The sequence below is a fragment of the Elephas maximus genome, chromosome 17, assembly GCF_024166365.1.
Source record: "Elephas maximus indicus isolate mEleMax1 chromosome 17, mEleMax1 primary haplotype, whole genome shotgun sequence".
Classification (NCBI taxonomy): Eukaryota; Metazoa; Chordata; class Mammalia; order Proboscidea; family Elephantidae; genus Elephas; species Elephas maximus.
Genome location: NC_064835.1, coordinates 67,850,500 through 67,877,915, shown reverse-complemented (window position 1 = coordinate 67,877,915; position 27,416 = coordinate 67,850,500). Strand labels below are relative to the sequence as shown.

The 27,416-nt window shown below is 37.2% G+C and overlaps 1 protein-coding gene across 2 annotated transcripts in view; it reads left to right on the top strand.

Annotated features, from left to right (window-relative positions):
* APLF (aprataxin and PNKP like factor) overlaps positions 1-27,416 on the top strand; it is a 122,511-nt gene that overhangs the window by 17,874 nt on the left and 77,221 nt on the right. For both annotated transcript variants that reach the window (XM_049856417.1, XM_049856415.1), the window contains exon 2: positions 5,825-5,896. In XM_049856417.1, the coding sequence (XP_049712374.1) occupies positions 5,853-5,896 (44 nt within the window). In that variant the 5' untranslated portion in view covers positions 5,825-5,852. The remainder of the gene's footprint in view (positions 1-5,824; positions 5,897-27,416) is intronic.

The following is a 27,416-nucleotide window of genomic DNA, read 5'->3' as shown; positions in this document are numbered from 1 at the left end:
ATGAAATGTTTTGGTTTTCATTTCAACTTTCTTTTTTAGTAGCTTTGTATAGATGTTGTCTGTTCTATTCTGTTCCTTTGAAATGTCTTAATATTCTTGGACCAGCAGTAATAGGTATTTGTAGACAGGGGAGAGGGTTTGGGGTGGTTTGCTAGATTTCTTAGTTCAAAACTCCTCTCTTCTGTTGGCATAATATAGTTTCTTTTATCAATGGTGCCTTTTGAGGGGGGATGGTAGGGAGAAATTATTATATCTTCTATTCTTAAATGATTCTTTTGTTTCTGCAGGGCCCTTAATTTCCATCTCTTGGGTTTTTTCCCCCATCTGCCACAAAATCTCCAAAAGAGGACTCTCTCTTCCAAGTTTTCACCTTCTTGCTCTGAAGTGGTACCTTTTCTGAGATTGCTACCCATGGATCCACATGTTTTTAAGTCTCTTGTTTTTGAAGAGACCTCTGAAATGCTGGAACTGAGATGATTTTCGTGTTTCTCACTCAAGGTGTGATTTACTCTTTCTGGGAGTGACGTCACCTGTGCTCCACTGCCCCTAAGTTCCTAAAAAAAAAAAAAAAAAAAAAGTTCCTACTCCCTCTTTATTCTGTACAGTTGCCATTTGACTTTTTCTGCTTTAGCATATGTTCTGGAGCTTGGTCTTCTGGATTTGGTGTTTCTTTCCCCTCTCACATGTAAATTAAAGTTTGTAGTAATCTCTGTCTCCTAGTTGTGCTTTAGATATAGGGTACAGGTGGTATTGCTTGCTCTGTTTGTTGATCTGTTTGATTTTTTGAAGAATGTGTGGTGAGATTAGAATTTAGATGCCTGCAATGAATCTCCCAATGTGTTCGTTTGTTGTATTGTGGTGGCTTGCAGATTGCTGTGATGCTGGGAGCTATGCCATGGTATTTCATATATCAGCAGGCTCACCTGTGGTGGATGGGTTTCAGCTGAGCTTCCAGGCTAAGATGGACTAGGAAGAAGGACCTGGCAGTCTACTTCTGAAAAAATTTGGCCAGTGAAAACGTTATGAATGGCAACAGAACATTGTCTGATATGGTACTGGAAGATGTGCCCCTCAGGTTGGAAGGCACCCAAAAGATGACGGGTGAAGAGCTACCTCCTCAAAGTACAGTCAATTTTAATGATGTGAATGGAGTCAAGCTTTTGGGGCCTTCATTTGCCGATGTGGCATGACTCAAAATGAGAAGGAAAAGCAGCAAACATCTATTAATAATCAAAACATGGAAGGTACGAAGTATGAAACCAGGAAAATTTGAAATAATCAGAAAAGAAGTAGAACGCATATAGACAGATATTCTACCTGAAATGTACTGGTATTGGCCATTTTGAATCAGAAACTCATATGGTCTGCTATGCTGAGAAAGACAAATTGAAGAGGAATGGCATTGCATTCATCGTCAAAAAGAACATTTCAAGATCTATCCTGATATACAGTGCTGTCAGTGATAGGAAAATATTCCTACGCCTACAAGGGCAACCAGTTAATATGACTATTATTCAAATTTAAGTACCAACCACTAAGGCCAAACATGAATAAATTAAATATTTTTACCAACTTCTACAGTCTGAAATTGATCAAACATATAGTCAAGATGCATTGATAATTACTGGTGATTGGAATACGAGAGTTGAAAACGAAGAAGGAACAGTAGTTGGGAAATACGGCCTCGGTGATAGAAACGATGCCAGAGATTACATGATAGAATTTGCAAGACCAACAGTTTCTTCACTGCAAATGTCTTTTTTTCAACAACATAAACAGTGACTATACACATGGACCTTGCCGGATGGAATACACAGGAAATCAAATCTGTGGAAAGAGATGATAGAGAAGCTCAATATCATCAGTCAGAGCAAGGCCAGGGGCCAGCTGTGGAACAGACCATCAATTGCTCATATACTAGTACAAGTTGAAGCAGAAACAAAATTCGAACAAGCCCACGAGAGCCAAAGCATGACCTTGAGTATATCCCACCTGAATTTAGAGATGATCTCAAGAATAGCTTTGATATATTGAACACTACTGACTGAAGACCAGACAGGTTGTAGAGTGGCATCAAGGACATCATACATAAAGAAAGCAAGAGGTCATTAAAAAGACGGGAAAGAAAGAAAAGACCCAAATAGATTTCAGAAGAGACTCTGAAACTTGCTCTTGAACGTCAAATAGCTAAAGCGAAAGGAAGAAATGGTGAAGTAAAAGAACTGAACAGAAGATTTCAAAGGATGGCTTGAGAAGACAAAGTAAAGTATTATAATGACATGTGCAGAGAGCTGGAGATAAAAACCAAAAGGGAAGAACATGCTTGGCATTTCTCAAGCTGAAAGAACTGAAGAAAAACTTAAAGCCTTGAGTTGCACTGGTGAAGGATTCTATGGGGAAAATATTAAACGATGCAGGAAATATCAAAAGAAGATAGAATACACAGAGTCAGTATTCCAAAAAGAATTGGTCAATGTTCAGCCATTTCAGGAGGTAGCATATGATCAGGAACCAATGGTACTGAAGGAAGAAGTCCAAGCTACACTGAAGGCATTGACAAAAAATAAGGCTCCGGGAATTGATGGAATACCAACTGGGATGTTTCAACAAATGGATGCAGCGCTGGAAGTCCTCACTCGTTTATATCAAGAAATTTGGAAGACAATTATCTGGCCAAATGGCTGGAAGAGATCCATATTTATGCCTGTTCCCAAGAAAGGTGGTCCAACTGAATGAATCCCAGCCTGCAGGGTGCTGGTTCCACTGCATCAGGTCTGGCAACTCCTCGTTGCTTCTGAACTGCCTCTCCCTCCCCCTGCCTTCTGAACCGCCTCTCCCTCCCCTTGCCTTCTGAACATCCTCTCCCTCACCCTGCTGCTCAGTCTGATTTCTCAACTTTGCCTTTGATATTCAGGGCTCCTAGATTGTCATATATAATTGATTCACTTGTTTTTTTTGGTCTTTGTTATAAGAGAGATCACAGGAAGCATCTGACTATTCTGCCATCTTGGCCCTGCCCTCAGTAATATAATGTTAAGAGAAAAAGTGGCTCTGGAATCGGATTCCTTGGGTTCAAATCCTGGCCCTACAGCTTATTGTAAATTCGAGTAGTTACTTAACCTCTCCGCATTTTATTTCTCATGTATAAAATGAAGATAATAGTATCTTCCTTAGAGGTTCTAGTGAGGATTAAAAAAGATAATATCTGATAAGTATAGAAAGTGCCTTGCTCTTAATGAATAATTACTATTAGAAAGTGCCTTGGTCTTAATAAATGATTGCTATTATATGAGAATATATTGTCTATTCACTTTGCACAAGAAGCAGTGAGAGGCTATCATATAAAGCAGGTCATCCAGTTTTTAAAATAATCTATTTGGAAGTACTAGCACCTATCCTGAAATTAAAATAAGTTTTATTGATCACTTATTAAATCTTTAAGCTTCCCATTGAGAAAGCATAAATGGTCATTTGTAGCTTACTCACATTTAGAGGTATGGTTTAAAAGGGACGTTATAGCTAAATGCCTGAATGCTAACTAATTTCAGTAACTCTTCCAAGCAATGTTTGGTACTCTGTGGAGATTCACAGCTTGAAATGAAATTACCCTGCTGTGGAATCATGTATCCACCAAAGGTCACATTATGCTTTTATACAGTGAACCCACGAGAGCTGGAACTCAAGGGGACTGCCTTGTTTTTTCCAGATCTTGCAAGTTTTCTGCCTTTGGCAGGGTGTAGTTTTACAACTTTTCTATCGCTTCTTCTGGTAGAAAATATGTGAGTTTTCCGTCTCTGACAGATTTCCGCCTTTCACAGGTTCCAGCTTTCCCAGGTTTTATTGTATTATTTAAACTATCCTTTTTCTTGCTAATGTCAGTGAAGCCTACTTCAAAGAAAGACTGAGATGGGAAAAGTCCATTGTGGCTTCCTGTAAAAATATACTTTAAATAGAAAGAGAGAAACCCAAACTGTACTATTACAGAGGTCATCCTTATATGTCATGGTTTTATATTTGACAGTTTATTACTCCGCTGGCTAGAAAATCAATTTGTATTATTAAAGTTGCCGTGAGAGCTTAAAGTACCCAAGTTAGATCTAGAAACTTCTTACTGTCAGCCACAGAATAATTTGCATTTCTTAAAATTATTTCTGAATGACTACATGTAGGTGGTTAAGAGCTCGGTTGGTAACCAAAAGGTTGGCAGTTCAAACCCACCAGCTGCTCTTTGGAAACCCCATGGGGCAGTTCTACTCTGTCCTATAAGGTCGCTGTAAGTCAGAATTGACTTAATGGCAATGGGTACATGTAGGTGTAGAGTCCTATATGAATATTTTTCTCAAAAGCGTCATTTATTCTTATTAATAAGATTGTGGATTTCGAGTATTACCTACTCGAAGAGTGACCTACTGTACTTCTCAAATAATGTGCCCGTGTAAATAACATGACCACACATATAACACTCACAGAGTCCTTAGGGAAATAACGCATGAGGGGGTTGCTCAGTTGGCAAGAAAAAAAAAAAAGTATGAAGTGTGAGTTGTTTGTGTAAAAGTCCAGTAATTAAATTTTCTAGGCCTCAGTTTCCAAATATGTAAAATGTGAACAATAGCTATGGCAATATTGTGAACCTCAGTATTTAAGAAAGGTCTGTGCAAATGATAAGGTGAGCTATCAGATAACTGCTATTGTTTTTGGCCCACTGAGGGAAAGGCACATTGAGGAACGGAATATGGGAACCTCTAAATTCCTATCCTATCTCTTCTGATAGAATAGATTATTAGTTTATATTTATGTTCATGAACTAGCTCCTGTGGCTAGTAACAGATATATATTAAATGGACTATCTTTAAGATATTTAGAAAATCTAAAAATTAACTTTATTAGGGTGGAAAATTCACTTAATGGGGAACTCATTCTCTTGTGATGCTAGATGTTACCCATTTTATATATTCACAGCCCTAAATGTGGAACAGCAATCTTGTTTTAAAAAAAAAAAAAGAGTACTCGAGAGTCCCTGGGTGGTGCGACAGTTAAATGCTCAACTACTAGCTGAAGGATTGGTGGTTCGAATCCACCCAGAGGTGCCTCAGAAATAGGCCTGGCAATCTGCTCCCAAGAGGTCGCAGCCTTGAACATCCTTTAGAGCGGTTCTACTCTGCATACATGGGTCGCCACAAGTTGGAATCAACTTAACGGCAACTAACAAAACAACATTTACTGGAAACTTCATCTTTTCTGGCTAAGCTACCAAAAAAGAAAAAAAATCGAATCCTAGCATTTTCACATTTTTTGTAAGTTTTTACAGAACTAATGGGTTTAATTGAATGTATGTGTTGGTGTAGTCTGCTTTTTCTGAAAATTTTCTTGTGATGTGGATGATACCATAGTTCAAGTGATAAGAAAGTAACGAAGAGATGGGCCAGTAATTACGGTGTTAAGTAAAGTTGATGCTCAAAATGTTTTCATTATGTATGAGTCACAAATTAAAAAGGTAATCTTAACCATTGTGTTTAAAATTTTATGAATTTTAGTGGTAAGAGTCCCCACTAAAGATGTATCTTGAATGGAAGCCAGCATACAAGGGTTTGGGATTTGTTAGATGCCAAGGTTGAGTCTTGGCTCTGCCATATATTGTTTTATGACATTGGGTAGGTCCCTCAATCTCTGAGTTGTTTTCCTTATCTATTAAATGAAGATAGTCATTTCAATATATAGTTATTGAATGAGTGATACATTTCATATCTAGCCAACTGATCTCAGAAATTTTTTTTTTTTTTTTTAATGAGGTGGCATTTTGAAATTTTAACTTTTTTTCCCCTAGATAACAGACAAGAGAGTGTCCAGGAGACATGCCATTCTCGAGGTGGTGGGTGGTCAGCTTCGAATCAAACCGGTAAGTATGTTAATTTATCGTGTGTTACCCCTTTCAGCTCCTGATTAGAGAGAGGTGTTTATTTTCTAAGGTTATGGAAATAGGGAATTAATGTTAGATTATATCCTTCTCATTGCCAGAAGATAATTGGAAAGTAAAGATCTAGGCTATTTAAATTACCTATTTTCTTATGGGCACTTCTACGTTTCCATGGTTATAATTTCAATGAAAGATGATTACCAGTTCATGTTTATATTATCATTTTCATCATACCAGGATGTTACAAATAAGACCCTATAAGAAATCCCAGCTCTTTAATGGTTGATTTTTGTGGGTGGGGTAGGGGCCAAAGTCACTTAAGTGTTACAAGGTTGAATTTTAACAAATTACTATACTTTTGTGTATAAAGATGCATATTTCTAAAAGTTAGAACTTGTTGAACTTCAGGGTTTTAAAAATAATTTAACCTTGAACATTTCTGTTGAGGCTAGAACTTTAATGCTTGCTCGCTGTGGGTCGAAACTGGCTCATAGCGACCCTAGAGAATGAAATACGTGTATAAGGGGCCATTTATTTTGGACTAGATGGTGGTGGTAAAATTATTATCAGGCAACTAAATTGATTAATTTATTTATAACATTCTTGCATCTATTTGTATTTTCATCTTATATGTAGTAGTTCTTTATTTTATACAGATAGTACCTCCTTTCACTATTCTATGCTGAGCTGTTCCCAAATTTGTCAAGTGTCCTTTTAACTCTAGTATTGGAAACATGTTTAAATAAAGCTTAATTTATCTCATTTTAATTTTGAGTGAATATTTTTGAAAAGGCTTCGGTCTCACATTCTTAGTCTCCAATTGTCTTCATGTTTTGAAAAGTGTCGATGTTTATAGCCAGCAGTCCTGTGGGAGACCCTTTATTTCCCATCAGTTATTTATCTTTGGTTCCTCTCCAACTGTCTTATTCTTCTTACATGAAACATATACATCGTAGGCACCTTGACTATAGAAACTCTGACTGACTTGTCTTTATATCCCTGGTACCTAGTATAATGCCTAAAAAAAAAAAAAATCTAGTACATAGTAAATATCTGCTGAATGCCTGAATAAATGCTGCAGTGAGAACTGTATACGGCATTTTTAGGATTGGAGACTGTGATGGTTAAGGTTATGTGTCAACTTGGCTAGGCCATGATTCTCAGTGGTTTGGCAGATATTGTGTAATCATCCTCCATTTTCTGATCTGATGTGAGCAGCCAGTCAGTTGAAAGAGAGGTTTCCTTGGGGGTGTGCTCTGCATGCAACGTATATGGCTCTTCAGGGAAAGCTTGCTCTCTCTTGATCCTGCATTCGATTCTGCATTTGTCTCATCATCCTCTGACCTCTGGTTCTATTTAGATGCACTTCTCTAAAACTCAGGTTAATGAAATGAGGAACTTATAGCGAGTACTTAATTTTTTATAATTAAACATTTAAGTAAACCTTAATGATTGGATTTCTAGTTATTTTTGATACCAAAGCAAAGAATGTCAGCTCCTGCGATAAGTTTATGGACTTTTCTAGATTTGTATTGTTAATATTCCAATCCTACTGAAAACTATGTATGCAGATGTCACAGAAAGTAAACCAATAAACCAATAAAATAATGCTTATTATTTCATTTATAAGGACAGACTCTTGTAACTCCTCTTGTTTTCTTGCAGCTTTGCTTTTGCTCCAAATGACATTGGAAAAATTTATAGTATTAGAATAGTTGTAAATCATGAAAAGTTGTAAATTATGAAATGAATCATTTTAATAACTCAGCACATTTATATCTGAGCACATTAATCAACTGAATTGTGAACAACTGAATAAATATCAGATTTTCTTTTCATTACCCTTATTTACTCAATGCTGAAAAGAAACCATTCTTATAATAAAATTTACATAGCACTAAAATTTTTATATATCAAAAATAGGCCATTAGGAAGCTATCATTTATACTAATGCATGAATATTTCAAAACCTTATTTACATTTTTCCTCATTGTTAATCAAAGACGTTTATACTTTAAAGATTAGAATGTTTTCCAAATTGGCTGAATAAAGGTACTTAACTGAAGTTGTGTCTATACCTTGATGAAGAGTATTCAGATATATTTTGAACTTCTGTGGCTATTCAAAAGAGTAGTAATAATCTAAATTAAATATACGGAAATTAAACGTTATTTTATTAATGGAAAATCCTCTTTTTGAGGATTTTATTTATCCAGTATTTCGTGGTCAGATTTCTGTGTGGGCATTTAGGAATGGTCAGTTAAAAGAAGACATCTTTTAGAAAACATTCTTTACTCTCGCTTGGTCTTTATTTAGATCATAAAACAAGTATATGAAGTCAAAAAGTCTGCAAATACAGTATTGGAAACCCTGGTGGCATAGTGGTTAAGTGCTACAGCTGCCAACCAAAAGGTCGGCAGTTCGAATCCACCAGGTGCTCCTTGGAAACTCTATGGAGCAGTTCTATTCTGCCCTTTAGGGTCGCTATGAGTCGGAATCGACTCGACAGCAGTGGGTTTTGGTTTAATACAATATTAGAAGTCAGAGCAAAAATTCCCACTAAAATTATAGATATAAAACTAAAATTTTGCATTAAGGTTTATTGAAATTGTACCTCTGTTTATATTTTTAAATATTATTTAGTACAGTTTTATGAACTTACTAGTAAGTGTGATCTTATGGACATGGAAGAAAGGTAAATGCTTTTTACCCTTTACTCGATACCATTGTTTTTGACAACTCAGAATGTCAAAGCCCTCTGGAGAGTGTATGATTCTACACAGTAAGTTTAGAATGGGAACTGGAACCCTATGTAAGTTCTTGGCACCATACGTAGAATTTTTTTTTTTTCATTGTCATTGGATGCTGTTTTCTTTAAAACAATTTCTTGAAGTTCCAACTGATTATTGATCTATCTTAACATAGCTGAGATAGAAGTTCAAAACTCAGACTCATTTATGTGGAAATGTGATTTGGACCAGAGCTGGCAATGTGTGTTAGTGAGGAAGAGAACTTCCACCCCCTGCCCAATAAATGGGACAGTTAGTTATTTGTTTGGGAAAAAAATACATTAGACCTCTACCTCAAACTATACCCAGAAGTCAATTCCAGGTGGATTAAATGCAAAAGTCAAAACTATAAAGCGGTTAGAAAATAAGACAGGGAAAAAACCTGTGTGACCTTAGGGCAAGGTAGGGTTTTAAAACAAGATAGGAGAAGCAGAAATCATAAAGGAAAGATTGAAAGTAGTCAGTTATATTAAATTTAAGAACTGTTGTTTATCAAAAGACACTGATGAAAATGAAAAGTAAAACAGGGAGAAGATACTAAAAAAACATAATTGACAAAGAATTGATACCTAAAATATATAGTACCTTCCTTCGTTCAATGAGAACAAGATAACAATTCAGTAGAAAAATGGACTGAAGACTCCAGTGGTGCCTTGCAGAAGTTGAAACCTGACTGGTTAATAAATATGCTCAAAAGGTTCTCAGCCTCCTTATTAAGTGAAGAAATGCAAATGAAACTACAGTGAATTATGACTTTACACCCATCAAATTTGCAAAAATTAAAAAGGTCAAACAATTTCAAGTGTTGGTGAGGATATAGAACAACTGGAATAGTTACATACTGTGAGTGGGAGCTTAAATGGTACAGCTACTTTGGGAGATAGTTTGATATATTATTTTCTAAAGATGAAGGCGTGTGTTTCCTACAAGCCAGCCTATTACACACGTGAACCAAGAGATATGCTCAAGAATCTCCATAGCAACATTATTTATAATGACAAAAAGTACAAGCAACATAAATTTTCATTAACAGTAGAATTGATGCATGTACTGTGGTATATTCATATAGTGGCATACCCCAGCAGTGAAAACGAATAAATTATAGTGAAAACGTTAAAAAAAAATAAAATCAGTAATATGATATTAAATGATAAAGGCAAGCATATACATATACACACGTACACGCATACAGTATAGCTCCATTTATATAAAATTAAAAATCCTGCAATAAATGATATGCTTTTGGTCATAAAGTTTGGGGGTGAAACCATGAAGAAAAGCAAGGAAGTAATAAACACAAAAACCAGGATAATAGTTACCTCCAAGGGGACTGAAACTAGAGAATGGGATAGGAAAGGGCTCTCAGGGGACTGCAAAGGTAATGGTAGTTTTCTCTTTTCTTAGACTGGGCGGTCGACCCATACATAGTACTTTATGTGTGTTAGGTCCCAAAAACTATTATGAACATTTACAACATGAAAAAGGTGTAAAGGGTGGTACAATATACTGAAGTATGCCAAATAACCAAACACTGGAAGATATGAAAAAGTGTTGTATTTATTTTTAAGGAAATGCACAACTCTAATATCAGAATTTGATTGCTATTTTAGAAAATATTTAATTGGATTTTTAATCTTATTCCAAGGATTACTATATTTGCATTATACCAGTTGAAGGAAAGCTGCTCCTTGGGCTTGGCACTATATATATATATATATATGTGTCCTTTGCTTTATATAATCCTTGATTTCTTGTTATAGTTTTCAATAAAATACATATCCCCTTGAAATAGATTTATTCATTTACTCAGCTACTTATTGTAGCTTTACCTGCAAGGTAGTCGATATTCAACTATTTCAAGAGGTGGCTTATAATCAGGAACCGATGGTACTAAAGGAAGAAGTCCAAGGTGCTCTGAAGGCTTTGGCAGAAAGCAAGGCTCCAGGAATTGATGGAATATCCGTTGAGATGTTTCAACAAACAGATGCAGCACTGGAGGTGCTCACTCGTCTATGCCAAGAAATATGGAAGACAGCTTCCTGGCCAACTGACTGGAAGAGATCCATATTTATGCCTATTCCCAAGAAAGGTGATCCAACCGAATGTGGAAATTATAGAACAATATCATTAATATCACGCACAAGCAAAATTTTGCTGAAGATCATTCAAAAACGGCTGCAGCAGTATATCGACAGGGAACTGCCAGAAATTCAGGCTGGTTTCAGAAGAGGATGTGGAGCCAGGGATATCGTTGCTGATGTCAGATGGATCCTGGCTGAATGCAGAGAATACCAGAAGGATGTTTACCTGTGTTTTATTGACTATTCAAAGGCATTCGACTGTGTGGATCATAACAAACTATGGATAACACTGCAAAGAATGGGAATTCCAGAACACTTAATTGTGCTCACGAGGAACCTTTACATAGATCAAGAGGCAGTTGTTCTTACAGAACAAGGGGATGCTGATTGGTTTAAAGTCAGGAAAGGTGTGCGTCAGGGTTGTGTTGTTTCACCATACCTATTCAATCTGTATGCTGAACAAATAATCTGAGAAGCTGGACTATATGAAGAAGAACGGGGCATCAAGATTGGAGGAAGACTCATTAGCAACCTGCGTTATGCAGATGACATAACCTTGCTTGCTGAAAGTGAAGAGGACTTGAAGCACTTACTAATGAAGATCAAAGACCACAGCCTTCAGTGTGGATTACACCTCAACATAAAGAAAACAAAAATCCTCACAACTGGACCAATGAGCAACATCATGATAAATGGAGAAAAGATTGAAGTTGTCAAGGATTTCATTCTACTTGGATCCACGATCAACAGTCAAGAAATCAGAAGACGCATTGCATTGGGCAAATCTTCTGCAAAGGACCTCTTCCAAGTGTTGAAGAGCAATGATGTCACCCTGAAGACTAAGGTGCGCCTGACCCAAGCCATGGTATTTCCAGTCACATCATATGCATGTGAAAGCTGGACAGTGAATAAGGAAGGCCAAAGAAGAGTTGACGCCTTTGAACTGTGGTGTTGGTGAAGAATATTGAATATACTATGGACTGCCAAAAGAACGAACAAATCTGTCCTGGAAGAAGTGCTGCCAGAATGCTCCTTAGAGGTATGTTAGACATGTTGTGAGGAGGGATCAGTCCCTGGAGAAGGACATCATGCTTGGCAGAGTACAGGGTCAGTGGAAAAGAGGAAGACCCTCAACAAGGTGGATTGACACAGTGGCTGTAACAATGAGCTCAAGCATAACAACGATTGTAAGGATGGCTCAGGACCGGGCAGTGTTTAGTTCTGTTGTGCATAGGGTCGCTATGCGTTGGAACTGACTCGACGCCGCCTAACACCAACGACAACAACCCGCAAGGTACAATTTAGAGAAATTTGAAAAAATCCTAAAACTGACTTTAATTGTTAATAGAAGTTTTAAAATCTTGAAAATAATAAGAATGAAAAGAACAAGTGACTTCCAGTTCATTCATTTTATCTTAGTGAGTGTTGTTGTTAGTTGCAGTCGAGTCAGCTCCAACTGTACGTATAACAGAACGAAATGTTATCTGGTCTTGTGCCATCTTAATGACTGTTGGTATGACTCCGTTGTTTTGGCTATTGTGTTAATCCATCTTTTTGAGACTTCCCTCATTTTTGCTGACCCTTTATCAGACATGATATATTTTTCCAGTGATTGGTCTTCCCTGATGGCATATCCAAAGCAAGCAAGCTGAAGTCTCGCCATCCTCACTTCTAAGTAGCATTCTCTTTGTATTTCTTCCAAGACTGATTTGTTTTGCTGGCAGCCCACCGTATATTTAATATTCTTTGCCAACACCATAATTTAAAGGCATCAATTCTTCCTGTCTTCCTTTTTCATTTTCCAGCTTTCCCATGCATACAAGGCAATTGCAAATGCCATGGCTTATGTCAGACGCATCATTAAAATGACATCTTTGCTTTTTAGAAAGAGGTCTTTTACCCAGTGAAATATATTTTGATTTCTTAACTGCTGCTTCATGTACACTGATTGTTGATTCAGGTAGAATGAAACCGTTGACATCAGTTTTTTATCCATTTATCATGATGTTGTTTGCTTGTCCAGTTGTGAGGATTTGTTTTGTTTTCCTCACGTTCAGGCATAATCCATAATGAAGTATGTATGTAGTCTTTGACTTCATCACTAAGTTCTTCAAGTTGTCTTCATTTTCAGCAAGCAAGGTTGTGTCATCTGCCTATTGCAGGTTGTTAGGGAGTCTTTCTCCTGTCTACGCAGTGTTCTTCATCGTGTAGTTAGCTTCTCAGATAACTTATTTGTCATACAGATTGAATAAATGAGGTGAAAGAATACAACTGTATTCTCTAGTCAGTCACAAATTCCTTGATCTGCTAAAGCAAGTTATACATAAAATTATAATAAAATGTTTGAAAGGGAAGTTTTAGTTTAAAAACCTTGCAAAATTATGTAAATGAATATACCAAATGTTTTGTTATGATGGTCCCTTCTGTATGTTATGTATCCCAAAGTAAGCTTAAATGATTGAAATGTTTTTCTGCTTTCTTTGGTGTTGGACATGTAGACCAGCCATCATGTAAAGAAGCAGCTGTGACGATGATGGTGGCGTGAAGTTATGGCAATTACCAACTCGTACATCTGAATTCGGTGAATTTCTGCCTTCCCCCCCCCCCCAATATTGCCTCTTTAAAAAAAAGACTTTAGTTCTTAGCAGTTCTTGGAAATAGTTCATGAGGACATGATGTTAGCTCATGAAGAGTTGATGCGAGCTTTTTTATGTGTCATTTAAATTTAATCTGCAGCCTTCTATCAGCAGGAGAAAATGCATCATAAGAGCAAACTGATGAAGTTCTCTGTAAATGACTGAACCTCCAGTGGTTGGTCATGCCCTTGGGGTGAATCCATGGCTGTCATTGCTCTTCGTACATTTTCATAAAATTTATTCTCTTTGATTCGTAGATGATTCAAGGAATAGTTCTAAAACTACACATAAATTGCAAAAGACCTTTGTTTCTGGTATTGATCCATCAAAGTACACATCTTTGGATGATTTTATTTTGTTTTGTTGTGCAACAAGTCTCAAGCTGTGATTGTTTTTCTTCTCATGAAATTGCATTTATACTCTTAAAATATCTCTCCAATACTATAATAGCCTTTCCTTGATTCATTTTTGTCTTTTAAGTAATGCTTTCAAAACTGAAAGAAAAAAAAAAAACCTGAAAATAAGGAGAGCTTTTTGGGGGGAGGGGTACACATCAATCTTACTTTAATATTTAATGATACTGTAAAAGAAAATCGATTTGTGTTTTAGTTCCATTTCTTTGGGGTTAATTCGTCCTTTGCACCCTTCTAAAGTTATAGATTAATTTATTTACGTTCACTTTTATAATTCCGTGGATGTGTTGAAAGGCACACACCCACGCTATACCTCTCAGATAGGTAGCTTATATCATTTATTTGTTGTGGGTTTGGGTTTGCCAATGTTTTGTCTGCTCTTGTCTGCTTTTATAATCAAAGTTAAACTAGGCTCATTGAAGAAATTGGGCAGCGTTCCCTCTTTTTCCTGGTTCTAGAAGAGTTTGAATATTCAGAAAAATCTTTATATCCACTTGGGTCTGGTTTGGGGAGGAGTTGGGAAGATTTTTAATTATTCATTATATTTTTAAAAATTATAAGTCTAACCCATTTCTCCTTTTCGTTTTTGTAATCAAATACTATGTAGACTAGCCAAACACACGCATACACATACACACCCAAACATATGTCCTTTTTTTTTTTTTTTTTTTTTGAGTCAGTTTGTGCTTATTCTTTAATCGTTGGTTTTGGCCATGTTTAAGGTCCCTGGGAGGTACAAATGGTTACACGCTCAGCTGCTAACTGAAAGACTGGCTATTTGGACCCACCCAGAGGTGCCTTGGAAGAAGGGCCTGGAAATTTGTTTCCAAAAGTTGACAGTCATGGAAGCCCTGTGGAGCAGTTCTCCTTTGCACGTATGGGATCACTGTAGTCAGAATAAACTTGACAGCAACTGGCTTTTGGTTTTATCCATGTTTACAAATGTATTGATGTGTTTACAATATTCTGTTACTCTTCAAAAGTTTTGTTTTATGTATAATTGTCTTTTTTTTATTCCAAAAGATTTGTGTATACTTGTGTGTGTCTTATCTCTTTTTACTTGCTCAATACTGCTAGAATTTTGTCCACTTTATAGCTTTTAAAAAACTGCCTGTTGGCTTTATTGCTCTTCTTTATTCTTTTCTATTTTGTTTGTTTTTATTAATGTCTGCACTGATCTTTATGAGGCCTATTATACTTCTAGGTTTTATTGTTTTTATTTTCTCAACTTCTGAAGTTGGATATAATTTTCAGTCTTTTTTTTTTAGATAAGAATTGAAGGTTACATATTTCCCACTAAGAACAGCTAGAGCACTAGCCAATGGATTTCTTTAATCAGTGTACTTTAATTGTTGTTCAGTGTTTTTCTAAGTAAAATTGTATTTTTATTTGACTTGAGTTTTTTTTTTTTAATTAATTTTTATTAAGCTTCAAGTGAACATTTACCATTCCAATCAGTCTGTCACATGTAGGTTTACATACATCTTACTCCCTTCTCCCACTTGCTCTCCCCCTATTGAGTCAGCCCTTTCAGTCTCTCGTTTCGTGCCAATTTTGCCATCTTCCCTCTCTATCTTCCCATCCCCCCTCCAGTCAAGAGTTGCCAACACTCTCTCCAGTGTCCACCTAATTTAATTGGCTCACTCTTCATCAGCATCTCTCTCCCCAACACTGACCAGTCCTTTTCATGCCTGATGAGTTGTCTTCGGGGATGGTTCCTGTCCTGTGCCATCAGAAGTTCTGGGGAGCATTGTCTCTGGGATTCCTCTAGTCGCATTCATATCATTAGGTATGGTCTTTTTATGAGAATTTGGGGTCTGTATCCCATTGGCCTCCTGCTCCCTCAGGAGTTGTCTGTTGTGCTCCCTAGCAGGGCAGACATTGATTGTGGCCGGGCACCAACTAGTTCTTCTGGTCTCAGGATAATGTAGGTCTCTGGTTCATGTGGCCCTTTCTGTCTCTTGGGTTCTTAGTTGTCGTGTGGCCTTGGTGTTCTTCCTTTGCCTTTGCTCCAGGTAGGTTGAGACCAATTGATGTATCTTAGATGGCCGCTTGTTGGCATTTAGGACCCCAGGCGCCACAATTCAAAGTGGGATGCAGAATGTTTTCATAATAGAATTATTTTGCCTGTTGACTTAGAAGTCCCCTCAAACCATGTTCCCCAGACCCTAGCCCCTGCTCCACTGACCTTTGAAGCTTTCATTTTATCCCGGAAATCTCTTTGCTTTTAGTCCAGTCCAATTAGGCTGACTTTCCTTGTATTGTGTGTTGTCTTTCCCTTCACCCAAAGCAGTTCTTATCTACTGATTGATTAATAAAAAGCCCTCTCCCTCCCTCCCTCCCTCCCCCCTTTGTAACCACAAAAGTATGTGTTCTTCTCCGTTTTTCCTATTTCTCAAGATCTTATAATAGAGGTCTTATACAATATTTGTCCTTTTGCTTCTGACTCATTTCGCTCAGCATAATGCCTTCCAGATTCCTCCATGTTATGAAATGTTTCAGAGATTCGTCACTGTTCTTTATCGATGTGTAGTATTCCATTGTGTGGATATACCACAATTTATTTACCCATTCATCCGTTGACGGACACCTTGGTTGCTTCCAGCTTTTTGCTATTGTAAACAGAGCTGCAATAAACATGGGTGTGCATATATCTGTTTGTGTGAAGGCTCTTGTATCTCTAGGGTATATTCCGAGGAGTGGGATTTCTGGGTTGTATGGTAGTTCTATTTCTAACTGTTTAAGATAACGCCAGATAGATTTCCAAAGTGGTTGTACCATTTTACAATCCCACCAGCAGTGTATGAGAGTTCCAATCTCTCCGCAGCCTCTCCAACATTTATTATTTTGTGTTTTTTGGATTAATGCCAGTCTAGTTGTTTTTTTTTTAGTTGGTGTGAGATGAAATCTCATCGTAGTTTTAATTTGCATTTCTCTCATTGCTAATGATCGGGAGCATTTTCTCATGTATCTGTTAGCTGCCTGAATATCATCTTTAGTGAAATGTGTGTTCATATCCTTTGCCCACTTCTTGATTGGGTTGTTTGTCTTTTTGTGGTTGAGTTTTGACAGAATCATGTAGATTTTAGAGATCAGGCGCTGGTCTGAGATGTCATAGCTGAATATTCTTTCCCAGTCTGTAGGTGGTCTTTTTACTCTTTTGGTGAAGTCTTTAGATGAGCATAGGTGTTTGATTTTTAGGAGCTCCCAGTTATCTGGTTTCTCTTCATCATTTTTGGTAATGTTTTGTATTCTGTTTATGCCCTGTATTAGGGCTCCTAGGGTTGTCCCTATTTTTTCTTCCATGATCTTTATCGTTTTAGTCTTTATGTTTAGGTCTTTGATCCACTTGGAGTTAGTTTTTGTGCATGGTGTGAGGTATGGGTCCTGTTTCATTCTTTTGCAAATGGATATCCAGTTATGCCAGCACCATTTGTTAAAAAGACTATCTTTTCCACAATTAACTGACACTGGTCCTTTGTCAAATATCAGCTGCTCATACATGGATGGATTTATATCTGGGTTCTCAATTCTGTTCCATTGGTCTATGTGCCTGTTGTTGTACCAGTACCAGGCTGTTTTGACTACTGTGGCTGTATAATAGGTTCTGAAATCAGGTAGAGTGAGGCCTCCCACTTTCTTCTTCTTTTTCAGTAATGCTTTGCTTATCCAGGGGTTCTTTCCCTTCCATATGAAATTAGTGATTTGTTTCTCTATCCCCTTAAAATATGACATTGGTATTTGGATTGGAAGTGCATTATATGTATAGATGGCTTTTGGTAGAATAGACATTTTTACTATGTTAAGTCTTCCTATCCATGAGCAGGGTATGTTCTTCCACTTAAGTATGTCCTTTTGAATTTCTTGTAGCAGAGTTTTATAGTTTTCTTTGTATAGGTCTTTTACATCCTTGGTAAGATTTATTCCTAAGTATTTTATCTTCTTGGGGGCTACTGTGAATGGTATTGATTTGGTTATTTCCTCTTCGGTGTTCTTTTTGTTGATGTAGAGGAATCCAAGTGATTTTTGTATGTTTATTTTATAACCTGAGACTCTTCCAAACTCTTCTATTAGTTTCAGTAGTTTTCTGGAGGATTCCTTAGAGTTTTCCATGTATACGATCATGTCATCTGCAAATAGTGATAGCTTTACTTCCTCCTTGCCAATCTGGATACCCTTTATTTCTTTGTCTAGCCTAATTGCCCTGGCTAGGACTTCAAGTACGATGTTGAATAAGAGTGGTGATAAAGGGCATCCTTGTCTGGTTCCCGTTCTCAGGGGAAATGCTTTCAGGTTCTCTCCATTTAGAGTGATATTATTGGCTGTTGGCTTTGCATAGATGCCCTTTATTATGTTGAGGAATTTTCCTTCAATTCCTATTTTGGTAAGAGTTTTTATCATAAATGGGTGTTGAACTTTGTCAAATGCCTTTTCTGCATCTATTGATAAGATCATGTGGTTTTTATCTTTTGTTTTATTTATGTGGTGGATTACATTAATGGTTTTTCTGATATTTAACCAGCCTTGCATACCTGGTATAAATCCCACTTGATCAGGGTGAATTATTTTTTTGATGTGTTGTTTGATTCTATTGGCTAGAATTTTGTTGAGGATTTTTGCATCTATGTTCATGAGGGATATAGGTCTAAAATTTTCTTTTTTTGTAATGTCTTTACCTGGTTTTGGTATCAGGGAGATGGTAGCTTCATAGAATGAGTTGGGTAGTATTCTGTCTTTTTCTATGCTTTGAAATACCTTCAGTAGTAGTGATGTTAAGTCTTCTCTGAAGGTTTGGTAGAACTCTGCAGTGAAGCCATCTGGACCAGGACTTTTTTTTCTTGGAAGTTTTTTGATTACCGTTTCAATCTCTTTTTTTGTTATGGGTCTATTTAGTTGTTGTACTTCTGAATGTGTTAGTTTAGGTAGGTAGTATTTTTCCAAGAATTTATCCATTTCTTCTAGGTTTTCAAATTTGTTAGAGTACAATTTTACGTAGTAATGTGAAATGATTCTTTTAATTTCATTTGGCTCTGTTGTGATGTGGTCCTTCTCGTTTCTTATTCAGGTTATTTGTTTCCTTTCCTGTTTTTCTTTAGTCAGTCTGGCCAATGGTTTATCAATTTTGTTAATTTTTTCAAAAAACCAGCTAGCTTTTGGCTTTGTTAATTTTTTCAATTGTTTTTCTGTTCTCTAATTCATTTAGTTCAGCTCTAATTTTTATTATTTGTTTTCTTCTGGTGCCTGATGGGTTCTTTTGTTGCTCACTTTCTATTTGTTCAAGTTGTCGGGACAGTTCTCTGATTTTGGCTCTTTCTTCTTTTTGTATGTGTGCATTTATCGATATAAATTGGCCTCTGAGCACTGCTTTTGCTGTGTCCCAGAGGTTTTGATAGGAAGTATTTTCATTCTCGTTGCTTTCTAAGAATTTCCTTATTCCCTCCTTGATGTCTTCTATAACCCAGTCTTTTTTCAGTAGGGTATTGTTCATTTTCCAAGTATTTGATTTCTTTTCCCTAGTTTTTCTGTTATTGATTTCTAGCTTCGTTGCCTTGTGGTCTGAGAAGATGCTTTGTAATATTTCGATGTTTTGGATTCTACCAAGATTTGTTTTGTGACCTAATATGTGGTCTATTCTAGAGAATGTTCCATGTGCACTAGAAAAAAAAGTATATTTTGCAGCAGTTGGGTGGAGAGTTCTGTATAAGTCTATGAGGTCAAGTTGGTTGATTGTTGTAAGTAGGTCTTCCGTGTCTCTATTGAGCTTCTTACTGGATGTCCTGTCCTTCTCCGAAAGTAGTGTGTTGAAGTCTCCTACTATAAATGTGGAGGTGTCTATCTCGCTTTTCAATTCTGTTAAAATTTGATTTATGTATCTTGCAGCCCTGTCATTGGGTGCGTAAATATTTAATATGGTTATATCTTCCTGATCAATTGTCCCTTTTATCATTATATAGTGTCCTTCTTTATCCTTTTTGGCGGATTTAAGTCTAAAGTCTATTTTGTCAGAAATTAATATTGCTACTCTTCTTCTTTGCTTATTATTTGCTTGATATATTTTTTTCCATCCTTTGAGTTTTAGTTTGTTTGTGTCTCTAAGTCTAAGGTGTGTCTCTTGTAGGCAGCGTATAGATGGATCGTGTTTCTTTATCCAGTCCGTGACTCTCTGTCTCTTTATTGGTGCATTTAGTCCATTTACATTCAGTGTAATTATAGATAAATAAGTTTTTAGTGCTGTCATTTTGATGCCTTTTCATGTGTGTTGGTGGCCATTTCATTTTTCCATATACTTTTTTGTGCTGAGACGTTTTTCTTAGTAGATTGTGAGATCCTCATTTTCATAATGTTTAACTTTATGTTTGTTGTATCGTTACGTTTTTCTTGAGTTATGGAATTGTTATTCCTTTTTGTGGTTACCTTATTATTTACCCCTATTTTTCTAAGTAAAAACCTAACTTGTATCATTCTATATCGCCTTATATCACTCTCCATCTGGCAGTTCAATGCCTCCTATATTTGTCCCTCTTTTTGATTATTGTGATCGTTTATCTATTGATTTCCATGATTCCCTGTTATGTGTTTTATTTTGTTTATTTATTTATTTTTTAGAATTAATCTTACTTTGTTTGTTTTTGTGCTTTCCCTATTTGAGTTGCGTTGATATCAGGACGTTCTGTTTTGTGACCTTGTATTGTGCTGGTACCTGATATTATTGGTCATCAGGCCAAACAATCTCCTTAAGCATTTCTTGCAGTCTTGGTTTAGTTTTTGCAAATTCTCTAAACTTATGTTTATCTGTAAATATCTTAATTTCTCCTTCATATTTCAGAGAGAGTTTTGCTGGATATATGATCCTTGGTTGGCAGTTTTTCTCCTTCAGTGCTCTGTATACGTCATCCCATTCCCTTCTTGCTTGCATGGTTTCTGCTGAGTAGTCTGAACTTATTCTTATTGATTCTCCCTTGAAGGAAACCTTTCTTTTCTCCCTGGCTGCTTTTAAAATTTTCTGTTTGTCTTTGGTTTTGGCAAGTTTGATGATAATATGTCTTGGTGTTTTTCTTTTTGGATCAATCTTAAATGGGGTTCGATGAGCATCTTGGATAGATATCCTTTCGTCTTTCATGATGTCAGGGAAGTTTTCTGTCAGGAGTTCTTCAACTATTTTCTCTGTGTTTTCTGTCCCCCCTCCCTGTTCTGGGACTCTAATCACTCGCAAGTTGTCCTTCTTGATAGAGTCCCACATGATTCTTAGGGTTTCTTCATTTTTTTAAATTCTTTTATCTGATTTTTTTCAGCTATTTTGGAGTTGATTCCCTGGTCCTCCAGAAGTCCCAGTCTACATTCTAATTGCTCGAGTCTGCTCCTCTGACTTTCTATTGCGTTGTCTAATTCTGTAATTTTATTGTTAATCTTTTGGATTTCTACACGCTGTCTCTCTATGGATTCTTGCAACTTATTAATTTTTCCGCTATGTTCTTGAATAACCTTTTTGAGTTCTTCAACAGTTTTATCAGTGTGTTCCTTGGCTTTTTCTGCAGTTATCCTAATTTCATTTGTGATATCTTTAAGCATTCTGTAAATTAGTTTTTTATATTCTGTATCTGATAATTCCAGGATTGTATCTTCGTTTGGGAAAGATTTTGATTCTTTTGTTTGGGGGGTTGGAGAAGCTGTCATGGTCTGTTTCTTTATGTGGTTTGATATGGACTGCTGTCTCTGAGCCATCACTGGGAAACTAGATTTTCCAGGTAATCAGCTAAAAAAAAATGCAGTCAGATCCCTATCTGAATTCTCCTTCTGGCTCAGGGTATTCGGATGTTAATGGAGCCGCCTGGGGAGGGTGGGGGAGGGATCAGAGAGCTTGGCGTGTAGCACCACAGAATATAGAGCTGATCCCCGCGTTCACGCTCCGCCTCCATCCGCCAGAATCCCGGCAGGACGGCTCCCCGGCTGGGACGCTACTCTCCCTGCTCCAAGATTAGTCACTTCCTCCCGGGGATTTCTCCCTCCAGTGCGCGCACCGCTCGCGCGAACTGAGTGGGCGTGGCCCTCACGAACAGCTGGGCTCGCCCCCAGGGTCTATTCAGGGGAATGCGCTCATACCCCGCCGGCTCTCGCCAAGATCCCAGCGGGATGGCTCCCCGGCTGGGACGCTGCTCTCCCCGCTCCAAGACCAGTCACTTCCTCCTGGGGATTTCTCCCTCCCGTGGGCCGCACCGCTCACGCGACCTGGGTGGGCGTGGCCCTCACGAACGTCTGGGCGCCCCCCCCCGGGTCGCGTTAGGGAAATATAGCTGATCCCCAAGCTCGCGTCTCGCCCGCTTCCCGCCAAACTCCCAGCGGGATCGCTCCCCGGCTGGGATGCTGCTCTCCCCGCTCCAAGATCAGTCACTGTGTCCCGGGTGCTTCTCCCACTGGCTGCACCGCTACGCCGCCCGCGCCAACCAGCTAGACTCCCTCCCGGGATGGGTTGGGGGGGTAGGGCTGGGCCCCTTGTCTGTGCCGTCTGCCCCCCTGGGCTCTGCCCCAGCCCGGGCTCCAAAGGTCATCTGCCTGGTACGCTGGCTCTTAGTTCTGAAAACGATCACTGTCTGCCCGTATTTGTTCGTTCTCCGTCTCTAAGTCTGTGTTTGTTGTTCAGAGTTCGTAGATTGTTATGTATGTGATCGGTTCACTTGTTTTTCCGAGTCTTTGTTGCAAGAGGGATCCGCGGTAGCGTCCACCTAGTCCGCCATCTTGGCCCCGCCTCCTTGACTTGAGTTTTTGAAGTGTGTATTCAATTTCCAAACATACAGGGGGAGGATATGGTTCTTTCCATTGTTGAGTTCTCAATTTAAACTAGCATCGTGATTATATAAATAATGATTTGATACTGTTACATTGACATTTATTGACACTTGTCTTAAGATATAGTAGTAGTTAGTTTTCATAAATGTTCCATGTTAGCTTAAGAGGAATATGTATATTCTAATTTATTTATGGAAGTTTCTATATACTTATTAGAAAACAAAATCTTCACAACTGGACCAATAAACAACATCGTGATAAACAGGGAAAATGTTGAAGTTGTCAAGGATTTCATTTTACTTGGATTCACAATCAACACCCATGGAAGCAGCAGTCAAGAAATCAAAAGACACATTGAATTGGGCAAATCTGCTGCAAAAGACCTCTTAAAAGTGTTGAAAAGCAAAGGTGTCACCTTCAGGAATAAGGTGCACCGAACTCAAGCCATGGTGTTTTCAAATGCCTCATATGCATGCGAAAGCTGGGCAATTAATAAGAAAGACCGAAGAAGGACTGATTCGTGATGTTGGCAAAGAATATAGAATATATCATGGACTTCCAGAAGAACGAACAGGTCTGTCTTGGAAGAAGTACGGCCAGAGTGCTCCTTCAAAGCAAGGATGGTGAGACTTCTCACGTAATTTGAACATGTTGTCAGGATGGACTAGTCCTTGGAGAAGGACATCATGCTTGGTAAAGCAGAGGGTCAGTGAAAGAGAAGACCCTCAATGAGATGTATTGGCACAATGGCTGCAACAATAGGCTCAAGTATAACAACAGTTGTGAGGGTGGCACAGGACCGGCCAGTGTTTCCTTCTGTTGTACCTAGGGTGGCTATGAGTTGGAACCAACTTGCCAGCACTTTGCAACAACATATGCTTGTTAGATCAAGCTCATTGTTTTCAAATATTCTATGTATTTATTGATTTTTGTTTGCTCAATCTAAACATGTTTTTATAATCCAGTCTAAAATTGCTGGGGTTTTTTTACTGGCACATTTGGTTCACTTATATTTATACAGTATATTTATATTTCTGATTTATTTGAATTTATTCCTACAGTCATACTTTACACTTTTAATATGTCCATCTTTTCTTTCGAATTCTTTCTCTCTCCCTTCCTTCTTTCCTTACTTTATTTTGACTTAATTATTTACATTCAATTCCTGTCCCCCCCCCCCCTTGTTTGGAAGTTATATATGTAATTTCGGTTGTTTTAAAAGTCACTTTTAAGTTTTTAACATGTATCATAAAATCTAATCTCTATCTCTCTCCTGAAAAATACAAAGGCCTTAAGCTGTTTTACCCTTGATCAACCCTCTTACATGTTATTTGATACTGTTAAGAATGGTTAAGAGCTTAGCTGCTAACTAGAGGGTCAGCAGTTTGAATCCACCAGCTGCTCCTTGAAAACCCTATGGGGTCGTTCTACTCTTTCCCATAGGGTCGCTGTGAGTTAGAATTGACTGATGGCAATGTGTTTGGTTTTGGTTATAGTGTCAATATTTGTTTATATTCACCTACCTATTGACCATTTTCTTGGCTCACTATTTCTGTTTCCTTCTCAAGCCTACCTTCTCAGTTAATTTTTCTTATTTCTGAAATAAATCTTTTAGAATATCTCTTGTGAGCATCTTTTGATGGTAAATGCTCTGTTTTTGTTTTCTGAAAATGCCTTTTTTTATGATTTTTCCTGAATGACAGTTTAGTCATGGGTAAAATTCTAGTTAGATAGTTATTTACTTTTGACAAGTTAAAGATATTCTGTAGTCTGAAGGGTCCATTTTGCTGTTGCTAAATCAAGTTGACTGTTAGTCTATTTGTTGCATTTTATGTAGGTAATTTATTTTTCCTTCCATAGGTGCTGTTAACATCTTCTCTTTGTATTGTTCTGCATTTTCTTCATGATGTGTTCACATGTAGACTTCTTTTTATTTTTCTTTCTGAATCTACAGATTTATTTAATCAGTTTTGGGAAATTCTGATCTATTTTCCCTTTGAATATTGACTATTCAAAATTTCCTTTGAATATATTGACTTTCCCAATTTTCTTTTCCTTGAACTCAGATTAGACATATATTAAAACTTTTTATTCTGTTCACTTATGTCTGTTATCTTTGCTCTCATATTTTTCATATCTTTTTCCTTATGCTATATCCTGGATAATTTTTTCAAACCTCTAATTTTTCTTCAGCTGTGTCTGCTCTGTTTAACTCATCATTGAGTTTCACATTTTGATGATTCTAGTTTTCATTGTAGAAATTCTGCTTTGCTCCTTTTCAAATAAGCCTGGCCCTTTTTTCATTGTGTTGTGGCCCCTTCTCATTTTTAAATTCTATCTTTTATTTCTTTAAAAAAAAGTGAACATACTTATTTAATATTTTGTGTCTAATATTTATATTGTCAGTAGTTTTTTTTAGAAATTAATGATGTTACTTATTGGTTTGTCTCTCTGTCTCAGCGGGCTGTTTCTCATCTGTTTTGTAATGTTTGATTATGAGCTCAGGTTCTCTGGGGCATCATCTGTGTTATTCTTGTGCGGTCTGGTTGAGGGTGAGTGAATTCAGAGAATGTGTATTTGTTTCTATCGGACATTCCAAGGTGCTATAGATGCAGGGCCAATTTCTGTTTATATTTCAACCTTAGATTTTCTGGTCTATACACATGGTTTAAATTTGAAAATCAAACACTACTAAGGCCAGGCCTATGAATACAAATTCTCAGAGGGAAATTTTTTTTTCTTTATTCAGTGCTCAAGCTGCTTAAGTTTCCCTGCCATATCCCTTTGCTGGTAGGCAGATTTCTTTTTAAATCTACCATCTTTTAAAGGCTATAGCCCTCCAATGGTCTTAGCTTTTGCAGGAGCCACAACACATTGTGTGAGACTAAGCTATGTCTCCTGTCTCCTTGCAGTTGTTAAAAACTCAAAAAGCCTCAAAAGTAGGTAGAATGTATGTTTTCAGCTCTCTCCGTTTTTGATTCTTAGGAATTTCCCTTATTTTCTGGCAAGCCTAGCTATATTTTTTAAAATATGTTAACTATAGCTTTCCAGAATTTTTGTTGGTTTATATCAGAAGGGTGATTAACTTGTCAGCAGTATTTCTAGAAATGGAAATTCGTGTATCTTTATTAAAGTCAGGAAAGGTATGTAGTTCAGGGATACTGTACTGACTTTTTAAAATAACAGAGCAAGTTAATTTTTCCTTGTTGTTGTTGTTGTTAGGTGGTGTCGAGTTGGTTCCGACTCATAGTGACCCTATGCACAACAGAATGAAACAGTGCCCAGTCCTGCACCATCCTTACAATTGTTGTTATGCTTGAGCTCATTGTTGTAGCCACTGTGTCAGTCCAACTCTTTGAGGGTCTTCCTCTTTTCCGCTGACCCTGTACTCTGCCAAGCATGATGTCCTTCTCCAGAAGAATATTGTAGAAGAATATCATAGGAAAACTGGAAATCTAGGAAATAATTTTTCCTTAATGTAATTAAAATAAGTTGTTAATTCATGTTTGTGATGGATTTCATGTACGTGTGGCTTTCTAGTTAAACTGCATGCAGTTTAACATAGATTTTTGACCCTATTCAATGAGTATTATTTCTGTAGATTTAAAGTACTGGATCAAACATTAGACTTTCTTGAATATCGTTTTCACTTAGTTTTTGAGGCCCCTGTATGAACAGTATTAGGGAAAGGAAAAGATCATGGACCACATTCACTGGTCCACCCTTTTTGTGGTTAGATTTATTAAATGCTTAATATTTAACCACTTCTGATTTAAACATTGGAGCCCTGGTGGTACAGTGGTTAAGAGCTTGGCTGTGAATCAAAAGGTCAACAGTTCGAATCCATCAGCCACTCTTGGAAACCTTATGGGGTTTTCTACTCTGTCCTGTAGGGTTGCTGTGATTTAAAACGGACTCTTTGGCAATGGGTTAGGTGTTTTTTTTTTTTAATTATAAAGTGCTTTTAACTGAGGGAAAAAATACTTAAACTGAATGTTTATTTGTCTTTGGTTTGAGATGCTTTTCAAAATAATCATGATTAGTTTCCTTTCTTCAGTATTTTACCTTTTCTACTCTTAGAAAATTATTTCTTTGTAGTTAACATCCTATCCATTGTAAGCTTCCAAAACCAAACCTGTTGCCATCCAGTTGATTCTGACTCATGGCAATCCTATAGGACAGAGTAGGACTGCCCCATAGGGTTTCCAAGGAGAAACCTGGTAGATTCCAACTGCCAACCATTTGGTTAGCTGCCGAGCTCTTAACCACTGTACCACCAGGGCTCCAATGTCATGTTAGCGTGAGCAAAATAATTACAAGCAGTGGGTAAGAGCTTGAACTAGAGCGGTGACTGCAAATAGTAAGAGAAATGGATTCAAAAACTTCAGAGGTAAATGATCGGGGTCTTGACAATCGGATGGAGTAGAAGAATATTGTAGCTGTTCAGTAAGTGTTTATGGATTTTGTTATGTTTTCATGTGTTACAGAAATTAAACGAAAATATTTTTGCATATATCACTAAGATATCCTACTCTCATTTTTTGTAGAGTTTTTTTTTTTTTAATAAAAACAAATGAAAATCCAAAGTAGCTACCAAGGTTAATAACTTTTTTGAATCATGTATTATAATAGCATCCTAGACTTGTATATATTATAGTTTATATTCTATTAAGGTTTAAGATTTAAAAAAAAAATTAAAATAACTATTAAACCTGTTGCTGTCAAGTTGATTCCGACTCACAGCGACTCTATAGGACAGAGTAGAACTGCCCCATAGAATTTCCAAGGAGCACCTGACA